This window comes from Fringilla coelebs, assembly GCF_963513975.1.
Source record: "Fringilla coelebs genome assembly, chromosome: 5".
In the NCBI taxonomy this organism is placed as follows: domain Eukaryota; kingdom Metazoa; phylum Chordata; class Aves; order Passeriformes; family Fringillidae; genus Fringilla; species Fringilla coelebs.
The window spans coordinates 46476992-46499560 of record NC_140033.1 but is presented as its reverse complement, the minus strand read 5'-3'; the positions used below and the strand labels follow the sequence as shown (position 1 = coordinate 46499560).

The 22569-nt window shown below is 39.4% G+C and overlaps 1 protein-coding gene across 1 annotated transcript in view; it reads right to left on the bottom strand.

Annotated features, from left to right (window-relative positions):
• ANO4 (anoctamin 4) overlaps window positions 1-22569 on the bottom strand; it is a gene marked incomplete at both ends in the record, with an annotated part of 123552 nt that overhangs the window by 8393 nt on the left and 92590 nt on the right. The window contains 9 exons of the mRNA XM_084205385.1: window positions 339-486; window positions 1705-1857; window positions 2848-2990; window positions 5366-5463; window positions 8160-8217; window positions 9285-9396; window positions 11782-11818; window positions 15380-15544; window positions 17587-17727. Coding sequence (XP_084061511.1) covers window positions 339-486; window positions 1705-1857; window positions 2848-2990; window positions 5366-5463; window positions 8160-8217; window positions 9285-9396; window positions 11782-11818; window positions 15380-15544; window positions 17587-17727 — 1055 coding nt within the window. The remainder of the gene's footprint in view (window positions 1-338; window positions 487-1704; window positions 1858-2847; window positions 2991-5365; window positions 5464-8159; window positions 8218-9284; window positions 9397-11781; window positions 11819-15379; window positions 15545-17586; window positions 17728-22569) is intronic.

Sequence of the window (22569 nt, the reverse complement as noted above, 5' to 3'; positions counted from 1 at the left end):
GATTTGTATCAGCATTGCTTCAGAAAAAAGCCAGGATTATATCCATGTACTACCAGCTGGGAAGTACAGCTTGGGCAGCATCCTGTCACACACACACAAAATCTCTGAAATAGCTCTGCCATGTTTGCCTTGAAGTAACCTCATGGATCACAGTCACTCAGCAACCCATGCTGTGACTGTGCAGAGCATCAGCACCTATGGTATCTGGTACCTCCTACCTAAACACCAACAATACATCTGGTTTAGTGGAATCAGGACATAGACAGTAATAATGCACCTATTCAAGTAGTAAGTGATTTTCATGCACATCCGTTCCCCCCTCCAAACAAAAGCCTTACTTTTGTCCTGCTTCTCCTTGGCCAGCACAGGGTCCATATTTGTAAGCATAAACAAGGCGAGGGATGAAATCCGATGTCACCGCTATAACAAATGCGTTTGTGATAACCGAAAGAATTCCAATGCCTTCCAGGATCCCGTACCAGATGCCTGTTCAACAAGGACAGCATGTTTGCTCCAGGAAAAACAAGAACCAAAGTGCCTGAAATACTGCATGATCTGAAGGAGTTTTCCCCACTGCACTAGGTGTTTTTATGTAGTTTTTATCCAAGAGTCACTGAGTAATAATAAATTTTCTTATTGAGCAGAGAGACCTCATCACTGTGAATCACACCAAAGGAAGGTTAGACATACCCATTGATTTAATGAGGGATTGAATTGCCCCCGAAACTTTGCTAGAATGCAATTTATTTCGAGGAATCACATCTGACTCAACATGAAAAAAAAGAAAAGGCATTCTTCTGTGCTTCTCTTAATTACATTATAGAACTGTTTTTTTTACAAATTATATCTGTATTGTATACCATGGATGGCTGTTGTCCAGGCTTGTGCCAGAACCCACAGATACACAGAATGAGATAACTGTTTAGGCACCTGGTAGAATGTTCTAAGAGCACAAAGCCTGGTCTCCTGCTATTTTTTGGGGTGGGCTATGGATTTTTGCAATGCAGTTGGTTAGTGAGGTTTCCCAGGGATTCAGTGCTGGGGAGATGAATTTGTTTTTGAGTTCTTCCTAAAGGTGTTGTGCTTTTGCATACTGCAAGGACAGAAGAGATTTGTAGGCAAAAGAGGTTCAGAGATCCTTTTCAATAGTGTGTGGCTGGATGACCTCAGGGCTGTGTGGACCCTGTGTTTAGCAATGCAGGTGTGACTCTCTGAGAGGAGGTTGTCTGCTGGGATCCACACCCACCCTGTCTGACCCACCAGGGACCCGGTGGGCATGGCCCCTGACCCATAGGGCAGCTTGGTTTGAGCCAGGTAAATATAAAACATACAGGTTCCTTACAGGATGGTGGCCACTTGAACTTGACTTTCATGTTTCATCTGATCTGTCTGGTAATGATATTCAAGCTGAGCAGCAGACTGTGTTGGCACAGTGCGTCTGCCACAACAAAGCATCTGCAGAGAACTCTGATCACTTTACACCTTGGCTGTAAAATCCCCCAGAAAATCATTAAAAGATCATAGACTATTAACTGCATAAGAAGGTTGGCATCAGATACATGAAGTTTTTTTGGACAATCAGGGGGTGTATTATTAATTGGGAAGATGACTGAAAATACCTTAATCTGCTCTTTCTTGAAGTGATCAAAGCTTTGATGAATAACACATATATATATAACAAATACCTCTTAACAAAGAGCTCACCTATATCTTTGGCTCTTGAAGCTAAAGGTCTTCTCCACTGAGTAACAAATTTGTAAGCATCAAGCCGAATTTCAATAATATTGTTTAGTAAGGCCAGAAGTGGTGCCAGTGGAAAAGCTGCCACAAAAATGGTTGTGAACCCAAACTGAAGAACTGGGAAAAAAAAAGGAAATATCACAGAATAATTGTTAGGATCCAATCCCAAGGTCTAAGATACCAAACAGTGTATGCAAATAAGCAGTATGTACAAAATACAGACATTTCTTATTATGTCATACTCTATAATGCTCTAGTGGCAGTTTTACAGCAAGTCCTTGTCAAAAGTTAGAAGAAAGAATAAAAAGCCTCTGGAATGCACCATCTAAATTTTGTAATTTGGGATGAAGTTCTGAAGGGGACAAACTGTGCTTTTAGAAAGGGGCATTTTTACTCCAGCATCAACTAGGATCTCTCAATACTTGCAAAGATTAGGGATGAATACATTCCTTTTAATAGTTTAGATGGGAAACAGTCTGAAATTCTGTTCAAGTTTCTAGAGGCAGGTTTTCAGAGTATCAGATTTCCCATTAATTTGAAAAGAATTGTGTGAGGGTGCAAAGGAAAAAACCAATCGTGACATGTGCAGTTCAGTCACATAGGGCAAAAGTTCATGTTTTTTTAATATCTTTTTGAGCAGGTATTCTCCTCTCTCCTCTGGATAGAGCAATGCCTTCTTGACAGTAAGTTACTTTGTTAATGTGAGGTAGTAAATGAGGGAGGATTTTAAACATAAACAAGCATGCTGGTCCGTACCATGCACTTCAAAGGAAAAACACAACACAACTTTCTTTAGAAAATAACAGAAGAGTTCTTTGGAAATGTATGCAGATAAAGAACTGGGCTCTGCTTTGGAAAAACAAATCGAGAATGGGAAATGTGTCATAGATGAGAGGTTAGCAAACCATCAGCAGTGTGCTTAACTACATTGGTTTGGTTCTTAAAAACTGACTCCCATTCCTCACCTGACCTGTGAGAATGAAAACCTTTTTGCAGTCTCCTTAGCTTCATATAATGATAATTAAAAGAATTCACCAGCTCATATCAACAAAAAATCAACAACATTAAAATATAGTGAAAGAGAGAGAATGAAGGGTAGAGCCATACTCATTTCTAGATATTCATCAAAGAGTCCATAAGCATTCATAGGCTGCAGATTATAGTCCTTTTCCCACTGTGGGAAGCTGGTTTTTCCCTGTGTGCCATACTCCTGCCGCAGTTTTCTCCTGGTCCACCAGTTTTGAATTAGCCTACATTTTAAATTAAAGAAAAGAAACAAAGTAAAAAACATGAATGGCTATTTATCACAAAATTGGAAGAGGTTAAGTGGGTACAACATATCCTGCAAAATTCATTTGCCAGTGTACAGGAAAATTGAGCATTAGTAATACATGTGGGTGATGACACAGCATAATAGGTATGAAAACAGATGCAGCTGATGAGCTGTAATCCCAGCCTATACGCCGTTAAAATGGTGAAAGGATTTTGACATATTTTCATTATTTATTTACTTATTTTTCTCTGCACAGAATGCCAAATCACTTCATGGTTTGTTTATGTGGCAGAATGCAATGCTGTGTGGAGATAGCTGAGCTCAGTAAACAAGAGTGCTAATGCTGCTTGATTCCTTCCTCTGTGTGTCCTGGCATCTCTGCACGGCTCTACAGAGTGCAGGGCAACAGTCCTTGGGCAACCCTGGAAGGGAAAAGGCAACCTTGAGTGGTGCCTGCAGTGAAATATTCAGAGGAGAAAGAGGCAGAAAGAAATGTCAGAACTACCATGGTGGCTGAGAGATGGAGGCTGACCTAGGAGCTACCTGCATCTCAAGAAACGGGGGACCTGTACTGGACATCAGGAGGAAGATACTGTTCCCAAGGAAATGCATGTGTGAGAGCACTGTGAAAGGCAGTGAGCCAAAAGAGAAATTAATTCTCACATCTGAAATAAACACCTTTTCAGGGAGTTGCAATAGTATGGCCAGAAAGGACACTAGTTAAGAGTTACTGTAGAGAGAAAAAAACCCCAGATGACAGATTTTCATCACCATGTCAGATTTTCTCTGAAGTTGTGGTTGGCCACTTTGTCTCAGTAAGAAAAAACGGGATAGACCACCCAAATAATTCAGTCCTTTTCCTGACAATGCTTCACTTCTTGCCCTCACACTGGCCTGGTCTGGTCTGTGAATGGCTCAAAGTGACTGCCAATAGTCATTAGATTTGGGTAAGGATTTGGACAGCTGCTTGTTTTCTTGAATCTCAGAGATTATTTTTCCACTTATGTAATTTTTCAGAAAGATTATAGCTTCTCCTGTCTTCCTGAAAGAAGTGCAGGTGAAATTGGGTGCAGTTCATCTGAATTCAGGTACAGATTGCAGGGCTGCCTGCAAGTCCTCTGGCCATCCACATGGTGTTGGCTGCCATCAAGCTCTTAGCAGAAAGCTGTTTTTCACACAAAAAAGGAAATGCATCTGCTTTCAGCGTTTCAGGGCTAGAAGATGGACTGAAGGGTCTGGAGAGCAAAGACATCTCTCATCAGAATAAGCTGAAGCATTTCACAGTGTTGTGACTGTGTCTTTTATATTGTGGTTTTCCTTGTGACTCTGAAGATTCATTTCACCTGAAGCAATTTATTCCTATTAAACCACTTGTTCTTAAACAATCTCCTCCTGTCTCTATCAATCACCTTCTTTGATTTCTCTCCTGTGCTCTTTGCTAAGTTTCAAAATCTGTATTAATAGAAAGCAGAGAGTTCTAATGAAAACTGACAAAAGTGGTAGGGAATGGAAAGAGGAGGATCAATGCTGCTGCTACTGTTCCCTCCTGCCCATCCCAACTAATCCCTGCAGCCCTAACAGCTGCAAAATACTGGCAAGGAGTGCTAGGCCAGGAAAGATGGAGCAAATCCCTCTGAACTTTACAAGGGCAAATTTCTGACAATGTCCTCTCTCTCTTAGATTTCCACACTTGCTAATTTCCCTTGATGACCATCCACACTCTCACTAGCACCAACTACACTGATCATATTAAACCTATAATAATCATATTAAACATGCTCATTAAATACTAATCAATAAGGAATAAACCAATAAGAAATGAGTATTTGCCAACTTTTTAGCTAGGGCACAGCTTCATGTTACCTTGAAGATCACAAGGGAACTTGTCTACATACCAGTCAGTACATTTTTCTATCTTTCAGGGCGCATGTGCCAGCAGTGCATTTTTTCCAGCTTGTACCTGCTCTTTCAGGCATCTTTTATCATCCAACAAGAAACAGAATTTAGACCTTACTAGTATAGCTAAGAAATTATACATATAATATTTTTAATGAAAGCAACATAGTAGTCACACAGCAATTTGTAAGGAGTTTAAGAATACAATTTAACAAAATCAAGTACTTCCCATGTATTACCTATTTGTTAATATTTATATTACACTTTCACTTTTGCAAACTGTGTCCAGTTTGGAAAAAAAGCCCCAAACATCATCTATATATCTGGAGTTCTGTAGCCTTAGGGGAATTTTCTGTTGTAATGACTACTGCATCTTGCTTTTATTAACTGGTGATAAGGAAAACATAAACTTAGTATTCTGTGACCTCCAGAAGCATAGGTATTACATTTACTTACGGATATCCCAATTCCATGAAATTATTCCATGTCTGTTTTAACACCATTATAATGCCCATTTGCATGCAGAGATCAATAAGGCATCCACTAGGGTGGCACTAGAGGAAAAAAAAAAAATAGAAAAAAAATGTTAAACAGGAATTATGCTGAGTTTTAAAGCATTTATTAAATGCTATAAATGATACTGGATCATTTACTAAAAGGGAATTAAATGCATTCTCCTTATTTTTTACTGAAGTGTAAACTCATGGGAACAGATGACCCTGTATTATGCTGTCAGCATTTTAAGCTTATCCCCTAATTCTCTGCAGAGGTTGGAGTCAGCTGAAACCAATGCAGTTTTCACAGCAGTGCTTCTAAGGTGCCGAGCAACTGTGGGCAGGGCAGAGGCAAAGGCCACCAAGTTCCTCCACTGATTTCAATTGTTTTTGGGGAGGGTGACTGTGCATCCAGTCAAAGAGTGAAGAGAAAATTCCTCCTGGCTGCACATAAACCAAATAGTTCATGCCAACCAATAGTGTGCTATTTAACATCTGTGACAGAATAGACCATGCAAAGCTGTTATCTTCTTGAAGAACTAAAAATCTCTCACTGCTGAGCAACAATTCCTAATGTTTCTTGCTGAGTGCTTGCTTGCTTTAGCAGTGGCTCCAGACCCTGAAGCAGTGGTGCTGCTTTTGGGAGAGATCTTCAGATAGTACAAATTTAGGTAATTTTTTATCTGGTATTGGAAAAACCAGAAAGATATCAAAAGTTTTCTACTCTCAAACAGCACTTTGTGCAATTGGCTTTGCAGATCCAAACAATGTAGTTCAAACTGTGTTTTAAAATCTTGAGTATTACAGATAAATCAAACAAAGCATTGTCACAGAACTGGGATTATTTCTCTCTAACTTTTAGTGAGAAAAATTAGTAATGACCTGGAATAAAATGAGACATTAATTCCTTATACATGCTTCATTATCCAGCTCTCAGAACTTGGATCACTGCTGAGGGTTCTGCAGACCTAATTAAGCATCTCTCTAGATTAACGGGGTGACAGGGTTGGTTTTGTGTTGTTTCTGGGATTTTTTTATTCTGGTACTTTTTTTTATTTCTCTGTCATTATTTCTAAATCATCATCCTTCTGTTTTTAGGAATCGGTCGCTTGAATGAATATACCCTGAGAGAGGTGGGTGCAGTGTTAATGAAGTAGCAGCAATGTTACAACCACAACATCAACAATATATAAACTGTGGTCTGAGCATGTCCATGGACACTGGACTGGGGTCACTAAATGTCTTAGACTTGGCAAAATTTGACAGGTGAAGAGAGGGGTATTGGAGGGACGGATATCAGGACTTGGTATTCTAAAGCAAGTTACTTCTAATAAGACCTAGCAGAGATACAGTCAATAACTTTTTTATTATTATTAAACTCTTTTTTTTTTATTATTAGACTCTTTTTTTCTCTGAGAAAATCTTAACTGGGACTACTAAGCGTAGCTTCCACCAGCAACTGACCCAACCAGTAACACCTAATTTTTGCACTTTCCTCACAAACCTGGCTCTCTTTTCCTTCCATCTCTTCTCCTGCAGAAAGATAAGTTTCTTTCTGGGTTGTCTGATCCCTCTGTGAAATGAATCAGCCCACTGAATCAGCAGAAGAGTAACTCAGCCAGAAAAAGGAAGTTTACTGCTGATACAAGGAACTGAATAGACTCCTCACAGGTTGGACAAGTGAGAGCCAATGCAGAGGAAGAGGAAGGAGCAAGTCTCAGGGTGAGAAAGGAAGACCAGAACTGTTTTCCTTTGACAGCAGCAAGTCAGCTCAGCCCTAGACACATTTTGGGGGGATGTTAAGCAAAATTCTCTCTGCCCATTTATCAAGTATTCTTTCCTTGAATGAACAGAATTCTCTACAAAATAAGATGGTTTCATTCAAATTCCAATCTTTTCATTTCTTTATTTTGCTAATATTTGAATGGCCTTTATTAACCAAAATACTTATGTATCCAGATATGTTTGAAAATTCAGGCTGGCAGGCATTTTCCACTTACCATTTGTCAATTATCTGCAAAGTTGTTTCAATTATTCATCTGTGAAGCAGGAAAGAAACCATGGGATTTCAGTGTGCACATAGCAGCACTGGAAAGTAAATGACTGGTCCAGAAACTGCTGCTGTTCTCCTCTTATAACTATCAAATGGGCTTTGAATTCTGAATGTATTTATTTAAAAAAAATAAATAAAATGGAATTGGTCCTTGAGTAACTTGCAGAGCCAAATTGTCATTGCTTTTCATATTAATTTGATTTTATGGACATGAGACATTATGCCAGTAGCTTCTTGGGGAAGTCTGTTTAGTTGTTTTGGTCAAATTTCACATATGTTTTATGTGTCTGGATTTTTAATTCTTTACTTTATAATTTTAGCTCTCTGATCTGCAAGGCTAGAAAAACAGAAAAGAAAGGATTTTTTTTTTAAAGCAAAAAGTTGTCAGATTCATATTTGATTTTGATTCGTTCCAAGGATAAAATATTTCCAATGTGAGGAATCTTTAAACCATCTGATACCACTCTTCAAATGTGATGCCAACACTAGAACTGCTAGCATTGAAAAGGGAAAAAATATATATATATCAATATGTAGATGCTTTTGTAGCAGATGGTAGTGTCAATAGTGGGGAGTTAGACAGCAACTGAAGTCCCAATAACACACTCAAAACTTCCTAGGCAGATTTATGTGTCTGCCTCTGCTTGCATCCATGGCATCTGTGGGCAGCAGATAATTCAGCGTGCAGTTATCGAGCACTCACCTCTTCCAGCCTCCACCGGTTTATCAGCCTTAAGTAGGCACCAGGGTGTCCTGTAAATCTTTAACACAGGAATATAAATGTTGTGTAAGCAGTCTGTTCACAGTATTACAAGAGAGCTCACACTCTAATTTTAATCTGGTGTTATCTTAATGTGACTGGTGTAACTATAAAAGATGTTATGCTGTAAAAAGTTTTTTGGGTATTCCTGGAATAACCCTCATGAAGGACTACAGATATTTTTGCTTCAGTTTTATTTCAATACCAATACTCTGCTGTTGGATATTGAACATATCCAGAGCGGAGGGAAAATCTGACTAAAACTGCTCATGTCAGTTTGGAAATTGGCTTTCAACTGCCAGTCCATTTCCTTACACCATAAAATGCTTTGTGATCTCTGCCTCCTGTGAAATCAGTGGAAATTTTAGCTTCCAGCAAAAACCATATTTTCTAACTATTCTTCCATGTTTTCCCCCAAAGTTTTTCTCATATGTAAATAATCCATATTATTCTTCTACTCAAACCTTCTCTACTATAAAGGTCATTTTTTTAGGAGACTGACAGAAAGAGATATACAAATAATATATATTTAGATAGATGCATAAATACACAAAAATACATGTGTGTAAAATATAAAATAAAAATATAACATATATGATAGATATGTGGGAAAACCCTCCAAATGATAGCTCATAACTCACTCTTAACAGTTCAGACCATGTAATCAGAGCAGGTCCCTTCCAACTGAACTATCCTATCCTATCCTATCCTATCCTATCCTATCCTATCCTATCCTATCCTATCCTATCCTATCCATCTATCCTTTATTTATGTGTACAAATAACACATGTAAAAACAGAGTGAAATGACCTGCATGTATAGTATTGTGAGATGCATCTGTTTCCAATAGTGAAATTGTTAAGATAATATTGAGACCATGTGGTGATAGGAAATGAAAACTGCATCTGTTTCTGGGCTTTTGAAAGGAGTATAAAACTGCAATCTGTTCTGCTGGAATTTGCATTTTGATATGTGTGATAACATGGTCCATTTTGTTTCATTACAAACAATTTTATTTCTTCTCTCTACATCATTTTGCACACATGAGTGTGCAGACATCAATCCTACCTTCCAAGGAAGAATGCTATATAAAAGGTAGAGCTGTTCAGATTGACAAACTGAAAAAGAAACATTTTCAGAGTGAAGCTGTTCTCCCACTCCGATTCCGTACGAGGCTGCTCTGTGAAGAAAATGACCAGAGTTTCAGAGGCTTATTCAGATTATCAATTTTCCTTGGCACAAAGGCTGCACACACCTATAAGAGCTGGCAATATGTTTTTAAATTAGCCTGCTGTTTTCAAAATATAACCTGGCAGAGAAAATTGTATCCAGAAGCAGCACTCAGCAAGTGAACTTATGGAGACATAAAAATCTATTCTGGTGTCTGCATATATATGTATATTCCCCTGAGACTGTAAGGAAGTGGTGAAGGTAATGCATATATCAAACATCCCACCTGTATTTAAGTGTACAGGCTCAGGCTCTTCTCATTTCCTTTTCTGCATCCTACCATAATGACATTGCCATTCCATCAAAGCTATTTAAATGCCTTTTTTTTAGAGATGCCACACTGAACTGAAGAAAATCCTCCTGGTAATGCTGTTTCATGGATTTGCCCACATGTATCAGCGGAGTGCCACTGCATGACTCTCCTTCCTTGTCCCAGGGAGCTCGTCACAAAAATCCAAGAAAAAATGTTTTTCAGTGGATGGGCTAAGGCAAACAGGAAAGGGGAAGACATATTCTTGCCTTTGAGTATGGTTCCCTTATTCTCTATCTCAAGAAATATCAAGACAGAAGTTAACAAAACAATGTCCATGCCAACACACCAGTTCCATATTCTGGAACCACTTTCCAGCTGGCAGGAGCTTGCTGTTAGCTGACCATTGCTGTGAACAGGAGTAATCAGAGAAGTGGAGTTACTAATGGTGATTCTGAGTATCATAATGATAGTAATCATATACTGCTTCCAAAGCAGCCTCCAGTAAAGTACTAGAAGTACAGAAAAAGCAATAAACTTGATTCTCTTTACTTAGACTGCCCTTTCATTAGATGCCAGTCTGCAGGAAGGACAAGTTTGACTATAACAAGCCTGCTGAGGCTGAAACTTTGCTCACATGCCCATCAGAGACAATGGTGATGCTCTGGAGGAGCACAGATGTGAGTTCTGAAAAAGGTCATGTAAAAGCTGTAGAAGGACATCCTCAATGTCCTCAGGGTACTTTTGCTGCCAGTTCTACTTTGAGCTTATTGCACTGATAAAGATAATTCAGATCAAAACAGTTCCTTATGCCACCAGAATAAAAATCACAAAACCGTCTGAACAGGATCGAAAAAGCTTGACCTGCTGAATTTTCATACAAGTGCTTTCTGCAAATAGCAGACCTACCTTGATGACAACCTAACAGCAAGTAATCAAGCTTTAAGGTCTCTAGAATATACCTTACTGTCCCCAGGCTGTCAGGACATAGCTTGTACAATTCACAAACTTGAAAGTCATACTTCTCAACTGTAGCTAGCAGATATCTTCTCAATATACAGGATAGCAAAAATATTTAAAAACTACAGCATACAAATGAGGACTCAGCTTACAAAGAAACAAAATAATAAAATTCTGTTGTACACAGATATGTTTTGAACACATTACCAACGACTTCTGCGATGTAGAAAAGCCCTGTGAGTAGCTAAAATCAGTTGTTTCCTTTGAACATCAAAGCACGAAAATCTGTCCATCTGGTCCAAAATAATTTACTGAGCATCATCAATGTACACAGGTTTCCAGGAGCTCAAAATAACCTCCTCAAACCATTTGTATATGTGCAATAATATGGTTTGCTTAATAGGCCTTCAGCCAGAGTCTCATTTCAGGCTTCTTGACACTAAGGAGCCCGTGCCAATTGCCACCAACCACTGCAATCTCCACAGGTCCTGTCTGAGCCATGGATAAATGAATGACAGCCCATTGGTACCCCAGTGACAGTGGGTGCTCCCCTTAGAAAACAGGTTTCCTTGCTCTAGCACAAAGACTGCCTTTGCAAGTGAGCTGAAAGGATCACTGAAGTTTAGAACATGATGTAGTTTAGGTGTAGGTAGAGCTGATGATTTACCCAGTCATTTTCCCTCCTTACTGCCCTTCTTAGAGGCAAATGTTTGATAGCCAAGAAGCACCTTAGTTTCAAGCTCTGAATTTTTTTTCCAGATGTGGCTCCCCTATTCCATGTTTACAAACTCTGGAGGCTGTGAGCGCTAAGTCTGTCTGCAAACTCATGCCTTTTCCTCCAAGGTAAAAATCTTACATTTACTTACAGTAAACAATTTGTTTACATTCTTAGATGGTAGTGGGTTGAAACAAGAAAGGTGGATGACTGTTGTCACTACTGGTTGAATGGCACAGTAGTTTACTTCATATACTTTCTTACTATAAACTTAAGAAAAACATTAATTCCTATAGATTGTAAATTGGTTAAGATTTTTCATATTTATGCAGACATTTTGAATGTTATCATGGTGTATGGACCAATAAATCAGTACAATATTATTCAATTTTATATTTACCATTACTTACCTAAATTTGTCAGGAAAAGAGCAACTTTTTCATACAGCTGTAACAGAGAAGAAACAGCCTCTTAGTTACATGGCCGGCTCAAAGATGGAGAGAACATGTTAAATCTAGGAAGAGAACATGTTAAATCTGACCTGCAGATGATTTCTGTGATGTTCTGATAATGACAATAAAACTACATAATAATACAGCAGTGATATAATCAAACAAGGAAAAGTAAAGTTTTTATATCTAATGCTCATCCATAACATATGGAGAAGAAATGCTGTCATTGTTCTTGTTTTATATACAGAGTGGAAAAGGGTGAGAGAACTTTTCCAAAAAGAAAAGAAGAAACAACAGCACAACTGAGATTTTTGTTTTAGTTACTTATGGAACATTCACCTCACAAGAAAAAGAAATCACCCTAGAAGGGCATGCTATGGTATGTTGGATATGTTGGTTATCTGGGGCTTTTTGGTTTTGTTTGGCACTTTGGTGCTGAAAGGAAAGGCACAGGGGGGACAGAGTTACTTCAGAGAAAATCTTTAGTAGTCCTCACCACCAGACACATTTCTTACTCTGAGCCAGTGTCATTTTCTTAAATCCTCAGTGGTACTTTCTGCACTTTCAGGTACCATGCTCTCAAACTCTCCAGGAGACTCCAAACTTCATTAAGATCACAAAACTAACTTGGAGGGTTTTCACAATCAGTATTTGCAAAAGAGTTTTGAACCTATTAACTACATCACCAACACCGTCAGTATTAGAGTAAATTAATACAATGATTTCCATTTGCTTTAAATGAGTCTGGAGCCTGTTCCTACAAATTGCTAAATGTCCTTAACTCTCACTGATGCCTGCAGGAATACAAAGCTTCTCATATTTCAGGCTCAAGTATTTACTTACTCCTACAGTGCATGTCAGCAAAGTTTCTTTTTATTTGCAGTTATCCTTAGAATCTCTTGCTTAAATTGAGTAATGTATTGTTTACAGATCAAACTGCCTACTTAAGAGCTGAAGTCATCCTGAAATCTCTCATCCATGTTAACAACCACTTCATGCTTAGAATAGCTTTCCACTTCCTTTGGAGTAAATGGTTTTGTTTCAAGTAATGGAAAAGGTAGTTTCTTCTGGGTTTAAAAGCATCTCTTAAGGGCAACTGTAAATGTGCTAAACATCTGGGTCATTTATGTCCTGGTCCCAGCAGGGAGTGTGGTTTTTTTACAAATGTTCACTGCTCTACAGCAGGGTTTATTAAAACTTCAATTTGTTGCTATTCCATTTGGAACAGTAAGACTGTGTTAGAGATTCTGTTAACAATGTTTGGATCTAATTGTCTGCTACTGTTGTTTATCACTACTACCCTCAAGGGGCCCTGTTTGGGATCATATTCTGTTCTCTGTTCTATTTCCCACGGGCAGTACTACTGGAATTAGCAGTTTCACATAGCCTAGGTAAAGATAATGATTGTTTCCAGGTCAGGCTGCAAGATTATCTGGGAGACATTATGCTTGAGGGTCCCTTTGTTTTGTTGTGTGCTCAAAATGCCTGGTCTGGAATTTACTTGTGGTCTAGACCTTTCCCCTGATGCTTTGAGAGGCTTCAACTTGTATCAGAACCCCTGCTGGCTTGCAAGTCTTCTAGCAGTGAATTCTCTACTGCCATGCACAAATGGGTCTGTTCTGGTTTTATTACAGTATCTTTTCTTGTTCTTCTGACACCTTTCTTGAGCCACGGTTCATGCAGGATTCTACTACCTGAATTGCTTTTGGGGATTTTTCTTCTACCAAAAGAAATCCCACGATTGCCCTTCAGTAAACTACACTAATCCATCGTGGGAAGCAAGGGATTATGTTCCTAAAAAACATAATCCTTCCTTCCTTTGAAAAACTCCTGCAGTTTCATATTTTGTGGATCTTTTTCTTCCATAAGCTATATCCAGATCTAAGGTTTATTGAATGATGATGGGTATGAGGCTAGAGAAATCCATCGTTGCAGTGCTTCACTTATTTGATTTTTTTTAGGAAATAGAACAAAGTTTCTCAAAAGGCACCTTCAAGCAGTCTTCCATTATTTAAAAGAAAAATCTCAGAGCTGTTAAACTCTTTGGGAATGAAGAAATTTCCTTTGTGCAGCATTTCTTTGTTGCTGCTTCACTGCATATACAATGACTTACACTGAGAGCTTGAAAATGGATGTTGCACTGGCATAGATACAAATATATAATTTTCAATTTTTTTTATTTTATGCTTATTGTGTGCTCCGTGTGGAGTAAAGAAAATCCCCCAAAGGTAGAGACAAAACCCAAAAACATAAAAATAACATAAAAGAAGAGAACCCTCAGTACAATCTCAGACAGCAAATCAGCTTCCTCCTTTCTGTCCTTTCTCAGCCTATAGTCCCACCTAAGGGAAAACATAGGAAAAACAACAGTTCTGGATAGACTGCCACTAATCCAGTCTTGCCTTCTTCCTTCTTCAAAGAAAGAAGCAAAGTCCTGCAGGAAAGACTCTTGGAATTTCCTGTCATATAAAAAAGGAACCGTCAAAAAGAATTTTTAGATTACGAAAATGCTTGGATACTGCATAGGGAAGAAAGAAGTCTCTGAGCCAGCCTTGGAAATGAGCAGACCTGAAATAACATCTCATCTTTTCCCTAGGAAGGGAAATCAGCATATCTCCTGGAGTGAAGCTAACAAGCTGTTTGAAGAAGGTGCTTGCTATTGAGTAGGCAGAGACACACTCTGGCTCCAGTGCCTGTCTGGTTTGTAGGCTGAACCCTCCTTCACCTAAAAGGCATTTTTATCATGTCAGCTGACAAAACCGGATGGGGAAAGGCCATACACATCTTGCCAAGAGGAACAAAGAGCAGACACATTGCTATCAGAGCAATATACAGGAGTATCAGCATCTCAATGGAAGGAGGGAACTCATTCCCCGCCTAATCTACGCTCTACTCTCTCACTGGGACTGCTGCTACACAGAAATTCCATTTTTGCCTTTGTCCCAAGTCTGGTTCCAAACCAGCCCACAACAATAGCTGCCATCAGCCAGCCCCACTGCAGTGCACCCAGACCATGTCTCTGGTGCTCTCTGGCAAAGGCTTTGGGCAGCTCTGGAATAAATCACACCTGTTCAAGCCTTCTGGAGCCTTCAGCTCAAGAGAGCTCTGCTTATGCACATTGTGTCTGTATATGCATATCCTCACTGGAAAACTACCACGACAGCTGAAATTGGAATTACTGAAAATAGTGTAAATAAGAATTAGCTTTGTCACTATATTTAAAAAAAAAAAACCGTCAAAACACAATTAAAAAGAAGAGTATTAATGAAGTGGACTGAAAACTGCATACATATAAAGGGAAAGAAGTGGCAGAGGATAAAGCAGGGGTATGGTCGTGTCTCCCTAAAATATTTACAGATATTTAAACATTTTGGGTTTGGAATTGCACTTTATATAAATAGTGAATGATGTCCATGAACAGTAATTCCATGTCTGGCTTAGCAAGACACTCCACTCCTGCTCAAAAAGAAAAAGAAAGCATTTGGCTGTCTGCTGACTGAGATACCTACTGCTCTGATGGCTTAGGTATGACTTTGGATATGTTAATTTTACTCACCACATTCAGTAGCATGATGATGCAAAAGTTGATGCACACTGCAGTCCCTGTAGTTGCAACCTGAGAGTTATTCCTGATTAAAGCCCACTTAAAGGCAGCAAAAGTGCTGACAGTCACAACACGGTAAATAACAATGCCAAAAACAGCAGCAATCACCACACAGATCTAAAGGAAGAAAAAATCAGAGAGAAGAACCTGAAAACTTCCAGCGTAACAGGAGTCACTTTCTCCCCAAAACTCTCAAAATTAAATGAAATGAAAGACTTTAAAAGTGCATTCCTTTTGATTCCAGAGGAAGGTTTCAACATGCTGATTTTTCTTCTTGGCAAGTTCTTTTTATTTCTCATAATGAAAATATAGTTGAAATAATATTAAAATAATTTTTAGTTTTAAACATTTTATTGAAAATCTTCCTTGCCCTTAGCATTAATGTGGGAAACAGTATTGCCAGCTCTGGGAATTAGAAATTTTTCTTATCTGCAGTTGATGTGTAGAGGCTAGTCTCAAGCTGTTGTTGCAGCCTGATGGTATCATACTTGGGATGGATTTTGTGATTTGATGGGCTTCACACTCCACACATGTCTCCAGTTGTAAGCACTGCCTCAAAGACAGCCCTGCCAAGCCAGCCTAGCTAGCTGTTTCTTCCTACAGGTCTGGAAAGTTTCTATCCAGAGAAGATAACCAGTTCAATTGCCCTTGTGATTTCTTCTCTGATGAAAGCTTCAGCAAATGTGACAGCTAGAATGAGAAAGCCACAGCTGAGCCAGGCTGCTTAATGACTTACTGTTCCTTATGTAACAGTTGAGCTGTATTATTTACTGCACTGTGAGAGTCTATGCTGAGAAATTTTGAGAACTGGTCTAATTTGAAGATTGGTAAGTGTATATCTCCTGTTATAGGTGTAATTAAAAAAAAATTACTCTCATCTAAATGGTCAAAAAAAGTGTAGATTTTCTAACTTGCTGGAAGTCCATGCTATGCCAACAATGAAAATAACTTCAGTGAAAATAATTTTTGTCCTGTTTTAAGGGCTGTTATGAGGACAATAATTTGTAGTGCACGCAATTTAAAGCAAGGCTGCTCTCTCTGGAACTTTGAGTAAGAGCTATCACCAGTCTAAGAAGATTAATGACTGAGTTTGCATAAGGTAAAATACTTCCACCCTTCAAGAAAAAAACATGGGGAAAATACACAAAATATGGGAGTTGAAGTGTCAATTCTGAGCATAGACTGCAGTCCTGAGTACGTGTCCCCAAGGGCTGAGTCGGGGTGTCCACCCACCTGACATAGCAGAGCACAGTTCATCTCAGTAATGCTCTTGCCTTTCTTGACCTAGATTGTTTTGGACAGTTTTGCACCCATCAGTTTCTTACTGTCCTCTGCCCTGTTGCTGGGTTAGTTCACCTACCTGGCTCTCCACAGCTCCTGAGGCTGCACACATCTATCATTTTCTTGTCTCCTGGAAAAGCCCCAGTAAATTCCGTGGCAGTCTGTTGATTCCAGACCAGCACTGTGTTTTCAAGACCAGCACTACCATGCCTGTTGTCATGTGAATAACAGCCCACATCTGCTTCACTGAAATTAGAGGATGGGGGTGTTCCTGAAGAAGTGCATGCAGCTCTCTGTTAGGAGAGATTTTGCTGCTCCTTTTAGTTTTGCATAACTAAAGGGATAAATGCATCATTTTAGTCAAGGAACATTGGTTTCTCCATTTCGACTGCACTAGGAATATGAACTCTCTTTCCTCATCTCCTCAACACACAGAGCAACCAGGTTGTATTAACATCATGAAGAAACTCTAGGCACCCTATTTAGGTTCTCTGGGAAGTTTACAAAGAACGACTGCTTCTCCTATGGCAACTTTCCCAACCGCTCTGCGCTGTCTGCACAGGGAAGGCTACCAGTGAGCTAATTCAGCCAGCTGAGCTGGTGCCTGAATGTGATAGTGTCACTATTCTGGCTTGTGTCACTGTGTACAGTGTCACAGTGCAGCCTTGAAGGAAGGGATTAGCTATCTGTGAGACTTAGTGAAGAGGGAACCAGTGTAGGACTTGACAGAAACTCAAGTGATTTGCTATGTAGATTTTCAACAGGCATAGAGCTTATTCCACTTTCAAGCAGTCATATCCAATATTTACCTACTCTACTAGCAGAGATAATGATATTTTGTTCTTTTTCAACTGGTAAATAAAAAAAAGTTCTCAAACCATAAAAAATATTCCAGATGCAGAAACGATGAGTCTGCTGCATTTATCTGCAAATGCTTGATAAGGCTCTGGCTTCCCGGATATGGGGTTCATTCGTTCTTTCTTGGAGTATTTGGCTTCAAACTGAGGACGTATTTCCTCCTAAAAGAGCAGACAGATAATGTTCACATGCAGCACAGCTGGGAAAAACTCTGTAGGAAACTTCAGATCTTTTATCAGATCACTGTTCTGGGGAATTAAATCTTTGAATTCAGCAGCTGGCACAGCTACTATAAAAGCTGAGCTGGGAAATCAGGTCTCCTTCATGAGAACTAGAATAAATCACTGTACCCATAAAAGTAAGTACTGAAAGTATTTAGTAAAATCCCCAATTAGCTATTCCTCTAAATAATGCTCTTTCAAAACTATGTGGCTGCAAGACAAATCGTTTTAAGACTGATACCACAGAATGTTTCAGTCTGATATTATCCTATTGGTACATACTGGAAATTTACAACTAAGAAAAAAACCCAAAACAAAACAAAAAAAACCCCAAAACCTAACAACCAAACCTCCTTTTTCCAAGCCTAATTGCTGATTGTTAGGCGTTTGGTTACGCTTCTACTACCAGCAAAACTTCTCGGCATTTGAAGAAGGATCTATGCCATCTAACACTGCTCAATTACTTATTAACTTGGACAATATTATTAGCAGGAACAACTTTCAGCAGCACAAATGTGAAAGCATGCTTTGCCATCAAAAACCCTCTTGTGAAAGGAAACCTGGGCATTAGCTGGGGAGAGATTTGGTTACATCTGTTTACAGCATTGCCAGAAGACAGGATCACCCCATGTGCAGGTGACACCTGCAGTAGTGCCACCCCTCTGCCACCAAGAGCCACGTGTCCTGTGTCACCTCGTTCCAGTCTGGCACCCAGGACACTGTCAGAGGTGAGATTAAAGCACCAGGCTGGACTTTCCCAAATGCTGGCAGATATTAGAGCACTGTTTGTAGTACTCTACTGTCTACTGGAGAGCTGCTCCGTGGTACAGCTGGCTACAAGGGAGCAGACAAGAACCAGCTCACACATTTCAATTGCTGCCAGCCCTTTAACTGCATTGTAACTGAAGTCTGACTGACTGAAGTTGGAAATGCCCAGACCCCAAATGCCTGCACTGAAGTAGGTGAATGGCAACTGCTCACACAAGTCTTCAGAATGTGAATAAAGGTGAGATATCATAAAATCCTACATCTTTTTTTAATAATTCCCCAAAGAGGAAGGGGGGAAGAAGTCATGTCCCATTCTCCTCATTCCAAGTGTTGAAGATGCTTTCTCAACACAGTTAATTTCCAAATTCATGCAGCAACCTGGTAACAAGTTATATAAAAAATGAAGAGGCATGTATGCCTAGCTGCAATGCCTCTGTAACTAATTCTGTTCTTGAGGGAACCAGCCTTACCTCAGCTATACAAAAAGGCTAAGCATGTTTCTGTGGAGGCAGAGTAATACCTTGTTCTTATTCTATTTTACTCAAGCTGTTCCTGCCATATCAGGGCTGAAGGAAGCTGAGCAGACCACAGTCTGGCAGAAGGAACAATGTAAGTAGCATTCCTGTGTGCCCGGGGGCATGAAAAAGGACAGAGTGTGATAGCTGTGAAGCAGGGCTCCTGAGAATTTCACCCTGTAGATTGTGCAAGGGCTCTGCCAGCTGGCTTGTCAAAGACAAGAAACCTTTACTTTCTGCACCCTTCTCTGAGCCAAGGTTTGATTATCTTTTACAATCTGCAGTGTAGGGAGGTTCTTATCATATCCACATGTCCTATAATCTCCAGCTGATGCAAGTAATGCAAAATGCTATTTTTAGACATCCTCAAAAATACTTGGAAATCTGGCATGACACTTTGTACCTGTTTAATGATACTCAGCAATGCTTGGGCAAGTAAACAGTACTGCGTCTGGCTGAGGTTAATGATACAAAGAAGGTGACAGTGAAGAAAGAGAAAAAATATGCTACAAATGGCAACAGAAGCCAGATTTCACCTTCTGCCAGGAACTGCATGCAGTTGGTCTCTTGTGGCATGCCCACCCAAGGTGCCGTTGCTCTCCATGTCTCCCACCTTACACCTGGTTTGCAAGAGCAGGAAATCCAGATATGTAGGGTTGAAAGAGGCAGGACACTCTCAGCTTACATCCCCAGACTGAGAGGCCTGGACATTGCAGGGGTTGCTGTGTGCCTGTCTTGGATGAGAATCTAAAGTGGTGAGCAATTCACAAGGCTGCATATCTGAATAAGTGCAATTCTCCTTTCCATTGTATTCATTGTTTCCTTTATTTGTCTCTTCATTTAGGACATGAAGGTGATAACAAAGAGATAGGAAGCCTTATAAATGGTGTTTTTTCAGTGTATTGTTGCTGGGAATTAATAAATTTCCCTTTGTAATAAACCCCTTATTTTTCAATTTGACAATAAAAATTAAAGCAAGCAAAGGCTAGACAAATATTGTTAATAAAATAACAATCTTCATTATCAAAAGCTTGAGACTTAAAATGGTAATTAGAATTCTTTAATCGATGTCTTTAAAATAACTAATAAAAGCCATCAGCTGATTTTTCCTAGTGATAACTGAATGGAAAGCAGAGAGGAAATTTAATTAGCAGTGATTTTATTAGAAAGTAGCACTTTAGGAGAAAAATTTTCACCTTCTGGAGTCAAAATTCTCATTGGCATCTCACTGACATGCAACTTCCCAATGAAACTCCACAGGATGAGTCTTTTCCAATCTACATAAAACAAACTGTTCTCCTTCCTTTCCATTTCTCACACATGGATAATTCCAACTTTTTCATAAGAGAAACCTTATTTCATGAAAGAAACCCTATATGTGTGTATTTACATTACACATTATATGGAGTAATGTGAATTGCCTTAGACCATGTATTTGTGCTCTAGAAGAGCTACTCTAAATTTCTTTGTGAAATACCTCCTTTTTTCCCCCAAGAATTTTCTATTCCTTCAACAGATAACTTATTGAAATAGTCCCATCCTTCCTAGTCCAAGCATATTGTCCTCTATAGCCCAGACGTAGGAAAATAATTTGTAGATTGAAAATTTGAATCTTGATCACTGGCACAAGTATAGCATCCCCAGAAGTAAGCCTGCAAGCAAAGCCTGTGGTGTGCAGGTGGAGACAATGGCAAAGTGAAGAGGTGGGCTTTGAACCACAGAGCAGGGAAATGATCTCCACACTTTTTCTCCACACTTTCATGTGGAGCACCTGCTTCCAAACTGTTTCTTTCTAAGGAGGAGAGTGCAGTTCCAATGGGAAAGGAGGTGAACTGAATAGCTCTGGAACAGGTGCAATCACCACTGCTCCTGACAGAGGTCTTGTTGACACAGCTTACTGGAAAAACTCTGGTATGAGAATAAAAGACCAGCTGACATCAACAGGGAGCAAGTAGCCTCTGAAAATTACCAACATGCAAATATCATCCTGCAGGCCAAACTGAAATAATCTGCCAGGGGAATAGAAATATATCTTATTAAAAAAAGGGAAAAAAAGGAAAAACAAAGGAGGGGGAAAAAAAAATTGAAGGGTTACTTAAGGACAACCTTACCAGGAAATTCAATATTTGTAAATGAACTGATCGGAGAAGATTCAGGTGGATGGCTTTATAAATCAGCATAATGCCAAATCCAGGTGAGTTAAATGGTGAAAGATGAAGATATATACCATCCCAAACTATAAACATCTGCAAGACCAGGCTTCCTTGGAAAAACATAGAGGGTCTCATACTGTACTTTTGTATTTTGTTTGTTTAAAGGCTCCTTCTCATTCCAGGGAGACAGAGGAAGCTATAATTGTCACTTGGAAATTGCAATTTGGTACAGCTTTTTCTTAGCTGTCAGCATCGGCAGCGGTGGCTTTTTTTGCAACTAGCCATGAGAAGTCATGATCCCTGCAGGCTGATCCTGACCACTATGTGAACAACCTCAGGCAGGACTGTCTCAATCCCTTTGGGACTTGCCAGCCTGGGCAAGAGCAGCCTACTAATCTCAGAAGAGCTGAATCAATATTAGAGTATTTCTCATAAATAGGAAGATAATCCTGGGGTATCACCCAGAAGTGACTGCATATGTGCACAGATAACAACGTTCCTATTGTTATAAAGAAATTAATTTCCAGTTGTGTAAGTTATTTCATGTTGCGTTCCTGGGTTATTTCATTAGTAATTAAGCATTTAAAAGAAAATCCTACCAGCAATCCCACCATTTCATGGCCTCATTGAGCTACTTTGCCTCATACAGACAAAAATCCCATAACTCAGAAGTCTGATTCTCTGCTGACAAGATTGACAAAAAAGAAAATCTCCCACCAAAGCAGCAATGTAGAGGTTCAGCTTCACTGAGACCACTACAGCAGCCTCTTACCATCACTTTGAGAGCTTCTGTAGAGTAGGGAGAGCAGATTTATAGACACCTATATGTCCAAATCCCACTGGAGTGGCACTTTTTCTTCAATGCTCACTGAATCTTGCTTTTCTCCTGCAGAATAAAATATTCTAGATCTATTTAGACCTGAGTTCTCAGTCCCAAGAGCATGTGGTTTCTTTCTGGTGAGCACCAGAGAGGAAAAGATTAAGGCTATTTTCTGAAGTTTAGCATCTTCCCTAAGGGGATTTCCTGTACCAACACCAAATGAATTATGTGCTCTCCCTCTCTCTCTCCTTCCCTCTCTCTCTGAGAAAACCAGCACCTGAAGATTCAGAGGCTGGTACAAGCTTCAAAAGGCTTTCCTTCCATCAGTACTCTCAGCGACAAACTAAAAGAATAGATAAAGCTAATTTGCCAAAATTCACAGTACACTGGGCTGTCAGTAATTTCCAGCTTTCAAAATAAAAATGCATTTCTCCCATAGTGCATTTTTTCCTGAAATCTCTGAAATTAATTTAGATTTACAAAAGTGTGAAAAAAAGAGGACAGTTTGGCCTGGAGAAAGTTTCTT